The 9,244-nt window shown below is 34.9% G+C and overlaps 1 protein-coding gene across 3 annotated transcripts; it reads left to right on the forward strand.

Moving 5' to 3' along the window:
- Window positions 1-5,674: 5,674 nt before the first annotated feature.
- On the forward strand, window positions 5,675-8,753 carry LOC139898322 (uncharacterized). Of its 3 annotated transcripts, XR_011776962.1 has the most exons (6): window positions 6,309-6,763; window positions 7,548-7,613; window positions 7,971-8,056; window positions 8,158-8,270; window positions 8,345-8,440; window positions 8,568-8,753. XR_011776962.1 is itself a non-coding variant. In XM_071881048.1 (4 exons), the coding sequence occupies exons 1-3, from the start codon at window positions 5,744-5,746 to the stop codon at window positions 7,583-7,585; spliced, it is 312 nt and encodes a 103-aa protein (XP_071737149.1). In that variant the 5' UTR covers window positions 5,675-5,743; the 3' UTR covers window positions 7,586-7,613; window positions 7,971-8,056. The 3 variants fall into 3 exon arrangements, 1 of the variants encoding a protein (XP_071737149.1); XR_011776961.1 differs by lacking the exons at window positions 6,309-6,763; window positions 7,548-7,613 and adding an exon at window positions 7,637-7,827; XM_071881048.1 differs by lacking the exons at window positions 8,158-8,270; window positions 8,345-8,440; window positions 8,568-8,753 and adding an exon at window positions 5,675-5,875 and having other exon boundaries at window positions 6,622-6,763.
- The last annotated feature ends 491 nt before the right edge of the window (window positions 8,754-9,244 follow it).

Below are 9,244 nucleotides of genomic sequence, written 5' to 3' on the forward strand. Positions count from 1 at the left end.
AAAGGTGACTAAGTTGAGAAATAAAGAGATACCGATGGTGTTGATCGAGTGGAAACACAATTTGGGTTCTAATCTTACGTGGGAAACGGAAGAGTTGATGAGAAACCGCTACCCTCATTTGTTTGACCAAGACCAGATTCCGAGGACGGAATCTCCTTAAGGGGGTTGGATTTGTAACTCGGAATCTCCTTAAGGGGGTTGGATTTGTAACAGACTGAAACCCGGGCTAGTTGTAAGTTGTCTATTTTGCCCTTAGGGTTTGTGCTTAAGTTTTAAGTGCTTTTATTTTAATTATTTTATTAGTGTTTTATTATACTTTTGTTGTGACCAGTTTGTGACAAGGGTCCCAGAACAGGTTTGTTTATTTAATTTAAACCTCGTCAGGGTACTTTACCAGTTGTGTTAAGTTGGTAGATAACTGGTAAATACCCGTGTGTTGTGTAGTGGGGGAAAAGGCAGCCTTAAGTGAGTACCTTAGAAGTAATACTTCCATTTTCACAAAAATCCCTAAATTCACCTCCCGTCCTTTACATCCCCACCTAACCAAACCCTAATTCCCCATTGTTGATCTTGAGCTCGAATTGGTCTTGAAATCACGTTCTTTACACTCTACTGATTCTTTTAAGGTATGAATCATGAGCTTTCATGATCAATTTAGTGTTAAAATGGTGTTTTTAAGTGTATTTGTTCAAAAGCTTGATTTTGTGTCAAAATCCATGGATTTGATGTTGTTATGGTCAAAACTTGGTGGGTTTATAGTCTATAACATGTAGTAATTGAGTTGTGGTAAGTTTTGGTGTCGAAAACGGGCTCTAGATCGAGTTTTGGTGAATTTAGCTTGAAGTCCGTAGGTTGTGTTCAGAATCTGCAAATGATGAACACAGTCGGTCGACCGGCGAGTGAACCGACCGACTGAGTGTGACTGTCGGCCTATTGTGGATATACCAAATAAGTCGACCGATTGGGAAAGTCAGTCGACCGGTTGTGTCAACAGTCGACCGACTGTCTACGCCAGTCGACCGATTGAGGAGACAGTCGACCGACTGTGTGTCCAGGGCAGAATGTTTTACCTAAGTGCCTTTTTCTAGCCGTTATGCTGCCCGTTTGTATTTTGGTGTTTAGGATGTAAATTCTGAAAATGCATAAGTGTTAAGTAGACCTTTTTGTGGCGCTTTTTGTGACTGATTTTCTGTACTGTGTAGTTTTGTGTTAATGGACAGAAACTAACTTGATTTGCCTTATGTTCAGATGATAAGGATAAGGAAGAAGCTCAGAAGTAAGATAACTGAGCTGTAGCTGGTAATCGGTGAGTGGGTCTATCTCCGGATAGAGTTTAAGTAGCATATCATGCTACTGTGGTTGACTCTTTTACCATGCATAGTGTAGAAATTGCCATGTTAAAATAATATAGTATGCCTGATGTTGTGTGTGAATTATGTGTATACTTTGTGAATGGCACCAGTCGGGCCTAGGGAGACTGGGGACTCGAGACCGTGCCTAGGAGAGGTTAGAGTCCGTATGAGGTCAACCGTGCCTAGGGGAGGTTGGGTCCATAGGCTACTGATTGTGGAGTATAGTGTGAACGATGCATCCCCTGCATCTGGATAACTATACTGTGAATTGAGTAGCAGGGACTATCGGTAGACTCAGGCCCGATCAGCTGAGAGTCGTGTGCTCGTACAAGCCGTCGATCCTCGTATTGTCTTATTGTATGCTAGTTGGTAGTTAGCAAGTGTTGTTGTTAGTATATAGCTTGTGTGTGGCTTAAGCTATATCTGTTAGATAGATTCCATTCACTTAGCGGTGCGCTAATCCCCCACATATTCTCCCCTTGCAGGTTTAGGTACTGCTAGTCGGGATGGGTGCTGATGCAGAAGACATGTTTGACAACCCAACTCTGATGTGGACTTTTGTATAAATAATGTATTGTAATAACGTAACACCGTTGGGTAAACTTAAACGTAATTACACGGATTAATGTAATGACGTGACTTATATTGTATTTGTTATTAAAGTCTTCCGTTGTGTTTAAAAAAAAAAAATGGTCGGTGTTACATCTGGTGTTTAGGTGATGATAATTGATGGTAGACGGTGGTGGTGGGTGATTGAGAGTGGTACGTGGTGGGTGGCGGTGAGTGATAGTAGTTGGTGGGTAGTGGTGGTAGGTGGTGGTGATGGGTGGTGTGGTGGTAGGTGGTGAGTGGTTGTAGGTGATGGTGGGTAGTTGTGGTGGAGGTGGGGGTGGTAGTGGTGGTGGTGGGTGATGGTGGTTAGTGGTGGTGGAGGTGGGGGTGGTAGTGGTGGGTAGTGGTAGTGTTGGGTGGTGGTTAGGGATGACAATGGATCGGATATGGACCGAATGATGCCATATCAACATCCGGAGTACAAGAGTTTCGAAATCGTGATTCTAGCATCTCGTGTCTTGCAAGGTTTATACTATAAGGTTTGTCTCTTAATTTCATGGCTCAAATGTTTTTTTGTTTTGTTTTTGTTTTTAGTATCTTAACTATTTTTTGGCTTATAAGACCTGTGTGCATTCGTGTAATATTTAGTATTGTGGAAAGATAAATTTTAGTATTTGAATTTAAGAGGGTATCGATGTATACTTTTATTTGCATTTGAAATTTTTAAGGATGTGAGTTACAAATTAGAGCTGATACAGTCTTGTTTAAAAACAATGTGAGAATACTATTTGAAATACTTATACAATCAAGGAAATGCTTTGGACGGATGTCAATATGTAAGACAACCTTGCCTTTTCTACCATAGTGTACTCATTAGTAGAAGAGTAAAAGGACCTTAAGTAAGTAAATTTCAACATATCATGTAACATGACGCTAGATGCCGATTAGATCAAGGTAAGATATTGTGAAGATAGGTGGAAGTTGAAAGTTTTGTAATTTAACTATTAGTATGGTTCTTAATATTCTATAGTAAATTCCTGACTATTAATTTATGTTTCATTCTCAGTTTCTTCAATCCTTATTATGAAAGGTATTAATTTTTGTAAATGTATTAGGTGATTGTGTTTATTACTGGATATGTTGAAGTTTCGGGGAGCTTATATAGCTTTATATACCAACAAATGTTCAAATTCACAGAAGAACTTACCTCTTTTTTATAATGTCTATTTGGCGCAGATGATTAAAAGCTTACAGTCAGCAGGGGTAGTAACTCTCTATATGTGATCATAATTTTGGAAGTTTACAATAAAGTTGTTGCCCACCTTAAGATCTAGAGATAAAGAGTCAAGGTATATATTTGAAACTTATGTTGCTTTGAAGTTTAATTTGGTAGTCGATTAGATCTATAAGGTGATTTCCTAATGTGATTTCAACTGTTAGTTATAATCTATACATTAGTAAGATCCTCCATGAATATCAACTATAAGTCGACATTATAAATCGAGTAAAAAGGACTTGTTACACTATTAATTACTTATCCTACGTAGCAAATATTTGTACAAATTTTATATACTTCATTTAACACTTAAAGTTAATATAAAAAGTTTTATAACATAGTCCCGCGAATTCGCGGTTATAAATTAGTATCTATTATAATAATTAAGCGATCAAGATATGACTAGATAAGTTTTTTGATTAAATTTAGATTAAAATTAAATATTGACAAAAGAGAATTGCATTCTTGATGAATCCGGAAAGAATCTAAACGAAGGGCATGTTTACTTTTTTTACATTAAGTCAATTTATGGATATAGATGGCAGAATGGATATAGAGTGACCGAATGTAGTAATCAGTGAATAAATAATGGTGTTTACTTTTCGTAACAAATTAATGGTCTGAATGATAAAAATGACTATTTTACCCTTAAACTAAATAATTAATAATTTTAATAAATATAAAATTATATTACCGAAAACATCCACTACGCTATTATTAATAACCATATAATAACAATAAAATAACATTTCAAGTTAATAAAAATTTGATACAAATATACACAGTAACAATTAGAGTGGCTATTGGGAGTACCAAAACAATTACTCCCAGTGGCGGAAGCACATAGGGGCAAGCGGGCGCAGTCGCCCCCAGTGAATTTGCAATTTTCAGTGTAAAAATTTTGAGTTTTTCGATTTTGACCCAGTGAAATTTTTTTATTGCCCAAAACCTTCAAATTTTGCCCAATAATCCCCAAATTTTGCCCCAAAATCTTCATATTTGGCCCAAAACCCTCCATATTTTGCCCAAAAAACTCCATATTTTGCCCAAAATAAGTTGTTACGTTTTAAAAAAAATTTCGCCCCGGGTGAAAAAAATTTCTGTTTTCGCCACTGATTACTCCGTATCATTTTAGTAAACATATTCTCAATTTTAGTTGTGGTGGTGACTCAATATCTACACCATATTTGCACCATCACAATATTCTTTCTTGCTTCTAATTCATCCGTACTTTTACTTTTTCTAATTTTGTTTGAAATTACTATACCTAATTTATAAGTATAGGAAAAAATCAGTAACTTAGGTCAATGGTTCCGAAATCAGTTACTGGATAAGCAACAAAAGTAAAATCTTCCACATTTATCTCCATAACTATGTTCTACAAACTCGTTGTTGTAACCGTATAGTGCTATGAGAATCTGCAAAAAAAACGTTGCCCTATTGGTGGATCCAGAGCTAGCGTCGGCGTCGAAAACAGAGGCGAATGTGGGCTTGAGATAGGTAATTATGTTGAAGCATTTATGGACTTTTGAAGGAGAAGAAAGGTGAACCATAATGAAAGGGGGGAGAAAGAAGGTGGAAGGTGGAAGGAGGAAGGGTAATATTGGGTTAGTTTGGAAAAAGAAAGTCTATATGTAGACAAGTGTGGTTTTTCACATTAATCAGTAATGTATCTAGCCAGCTATTTCATTAATTTAAGCCAAAAGTAAACACCCTACTAAACTTACCGAATAACCAATCCACTCACCTCAGCCCATTAATACAAAAATAAACAGGCCCGAAATTAAAAACAGATATTATTGCGTAAAATGTTCAGTCCATCAGTATCTTCAAATTTTACATCCTAAAATTATTAATCCTTATATACTAAAACTCATCTCTAATGGTGTACTTTTAGTTAATTTGGATTGTAGTTTTGAATTCGTGTCCACACTACAATCGGTCCCTCAAATTCGGCTCACTTTACACAACAGACCCCCAACTTTACATTTTCTCATGGGTAGAAAGTGTAATATTAAAATAAAAGAAACTAATTCCCCCGAATTTATAATGGGCCCTATCTTCTCGCTCGTTGTTAGTTAAATTTTTCCGAGACCACCGTTCAACTCGAAAAAGTCTCACGAACCCAACGGGACTAACTATACGCGAAACGGACACTTTTTAAAAAACGCTTAGCACAACGACAGCCCGTATCTTTCTGTTCGCCGCAAGTTAAATTTTCCAACGACACCGTTACACTCAAATTTTTTTTATGAACAAAACGAAACAAACTACGTTCGAAACGGACACTTTTTAAAAAACGCTTAAGACAGCGACATCTAAAACGGCGCTTAAGACATGAGCCGTTTTTCCCTTTGTAAATACACAACGCTACGTTAAATATGAATACAGAGGCCGAAAGACCCCGTCGCATCGCGCGGGCCGTATCCCGACTAGTTTAAACTAATTGCAGACTGCTTAACCTAATTCCCACTCTTTATGCCTGAAATCTAAAATTTCAACCATCTAAAATCACGAGTCACAGTTTCTATACACAAACCCCAAGCCCTTTTGACCTTTCTCCATGGGCGATTGCTTCCCTTCTGCGACTGGTACAATATTCAGTGTTAACGACGACATATCTTTATACTCAATCGATGTCTGTTGTTTCATTAATCGCCAATTTTGTTGTTTATCTGACCGTATAAAACCCAAGGTAATTGTTTTGTAATTTTGTTCATAGTTCTTGCTCTCACGATGGATTCGGGAAATTAGGGTTTCGATTTTAATCTGATACTTCTGTACTTCTCATTCATTTTGTCATCATAAAATCGCAACAATATATGTATATGTGAGTTCGTTCATACTGTTATCTTTTATTTGTATCAGTATATATGTTTTGATTTTATTGTATTTATGATTTTCGTTTCTGCAGGTTGTATAATGATTCAAAGTTTTGCAATTGAGGCTTTTGCAAATTAAAACCCTAATTTTATCAATTGGAAAACTAAGTGACATGTTTATACCTTCTATGTGTTCTGATAATTTTGATTCAAATTAAGACTTTTGTTTTAAACTTGATACATTACCAGCATATGAATTGTTGACGTCTGGTGTTATTGAAGATTACTTATAATGTCATAATCTGAATCTGATATTATAATTTGAAAATCAATTACTTTATGGGGAGGCTTAACTGACTATATGAACATATTATTGCTAATATTAGTATTTTAAGTATATGTTATGGTAAATCATTATGTAGTCAATACATTTGCGATTTTTTTTATTAGGAAAATTAACACTAAACAAACCTCAAGTGTTTATTTTATTGGATTGTTGGCAGATGATATTGGCTATATAGTGAGCTTTCACAATAAACAATGTAGTACTGCAGTAACACTGTACTACTGTAGTACATGAATCTTATGATGTAATATGTTGTCCGTTTTGTCATTTCAGGTTCGCATATGTTGTCGTACTCAATTTTGGATTTTAAACTGCATGACTGTCTTTTGTGTTCGTAGTATTGACGGAGTTACTTTTTGGTACTACACGTTGTCTGCTATTTTGTGCTCTCATGCGAAAAGCATTGTTAGTCCAGGTAAATGTATCTTTTGTGATTCGTGTTGACTAACTTAGTATTGATACTTTTTAGCTTTGTGTGTTCTTAAATATCGAGTTATCTGATTTTTTTTTGTTACGTTTTTACTTGGATGTTACTAGATTTTGGCATTGGTAATATCGTTGTGGGTAACATGTTTCGTATAGGCTGGGTTTAGCGTTAGTTTTCGTACGATATGATGGGTAAAAAGAGTTGTAGAAATTTTGAGGTTCGTCAATGTTCTACTCTGGTTTTAAATTTTAGATTGAACTAGCAGTTAAAATTTTAGATTGAATTTTTTTTAAATATGATCTTGCCAAAACTTTGTTTTTAAGGTGAGCATGGCTTAATTAGCTAAATAATAATCAATTTTCTAATATATCTAAATCTTAGATATTGGATGTTAGTTGAGCACATTGTTTTGATTTCTAGCGAAGGTTCATTTCATGGCTTCAAATTATTAAATCGGCACTTGAATAACAAAAGGCAGCATGCAGTGGCATCTGCTACTTGAACAACTGTTATGTCTTAGATCTTCATAGTAGCTGCTGGTTTGGTGTCTGTCTGATGTAATTATGATCACAAACATAACAACGAGTCGACTGAAGGTTTTTAGTTGAACAAAATAATGACATCAAAAATGTTGTTGCACTGTATTTGGTAAAGGTGCTGGCTACCTAAACCAGCTAAAGTCCTTACATTCAGCTTTTTGTAGCATCCAACGTGTGCCATGTTAATTCCGACTTTCATATCTGCTTATGTTAGTATTATCGTTGGTTGTCAGGTGATGAAATAATTGTCTCTTATTCGACTTCTGCTTGAAATACTTTCGTTAGCCAAGAATGCAGAGGTATGCTGCTGTGTTCTTTATTTAATGATACCTTTTTTATTGACATGTGTTAGTTACTCTCTGTTTTTTTAAGCTACTACATTTGTTTAAGATTGTGGTTTTTAAATGTTGTAGATATCTAATGCCACAAGCGCGCACCTCTCTCTAGTTTCATATAGCTTCATATAAGTTATCTCTAATGCCACAACAAGTCTAGTCATTTATATAATACCAGGTTTTCATTTAATTTACTATATGTGTGTTCAAACTTTGACAACACTTCCCCATTGTTGCTCAACGTCTAACGTTATGTAATAATTAAGATTATTTTTTTATAACTTGCACCTTTATGCTTATACATGGATGGTTTATTTGTAGGTGGTACGAGATGATTGATAAAGATACATGCTGATCTCGAACTTTACAAATGGTTTACTGATCTCAAAGCAGCAATGAAATCAGAGGTTAGTATATTATTATCTATTTGCCTTGTTTTCTTGTTTATCTCTAGCAATCACTGGATTTCCCATGTATGTAGTCTGATATGTGTTAATCTCGTAAACAGAAGAAAAGTATCAGCAATACATACATTAATACCTTAAATGAGAGGATACAAACATGTGATGGTATTCTTGGTATATTCCTATCGTTAAACTCGCAATTTCTCTAAATTTCCAGGTGGAGACTATTGCTCCCTTTTTTCTTATTAAGATAACATGGTTGTGTGTGAACTTAAACTCCACACTTCTCAGGTCTATGAAACCCTTGATCTGTTCATCGAATTACAAATGCAACATCAAGTAGTTGCAACAAAGACCAAGACCCTTCATGATGCATATGATTGAATGGTGGGTCCCGTTTTATCTTCTTTTAATGTAAAGTTGGACAAATTATGATGTTGATATCAACATAAAGACCCTTCATGATGCATGTGATCGAATAACTTCTAATTATACATAGATGGTTTATTTGTAGGTAGTACGAGATGATTGATAAAGATACATGCGATCCAAGAAATTGTGTGTTGCTTTCCATTGTCTTTACATTTTTGTCCAATGTTATTCGAAGTCTTTATATTATATTATATGTTACATTATTTATGAGTTTTTTTTTTTTATGTTTAGTGTTTTCATGTTATGAGAATAATTTATTGAAATGTAATTGTGTATTATTTTATATTTTTTTTCAGTATAAATTATTAATTATTAATTAGGTATTCATAATCATCATATTAAATAAAAACTGGATACAATAAAACCGTCCAAAATTTGAAAACCAAACCGGGTTTGAATATTTGAACCAGACCAGAATAACTGAATCGGACCCAAATGTTCGATCTGCATCCGATTATCCGAGCCGGGCCCAATTATTTGAACCGGATTCGAATCCTCGAATATGATCCGAAACCGGATATTCGAACCGAATCCGAATATCGATCTAAAACCGATCCAAAACTACTATGACTTGATAGGACCCCGTATAATTATGTCATAATAAATTTGAAATAATATCATTATATTAGGACCTTTTTACAAGGTACTAAATTAACATATCATTATATATTAGGACTCATTTTGTGGATTTAAGGTTCAATAATATATTTATATTAGTGTTATAAAAGTTAAATTGGATGTTAATTTTATTATTATTAT

This window comes from Rutidosis leptorrhynchoides, chromosome 3, assembly GCF_046630445.1.
Source record: "Rutidosis leptorrhynchoides isolate AG116_Rl617_1_P2 chromosome 3, CSIRO_AGI_Rlap_v1, whole genome shotgun sequence".
NCBI lineage: Eukaryota > Viridiplantae > Streptophyta > Magnoliopsida > Asterales > Asteraceae > Rutidosis > Rutidosis leptorrhynchoides.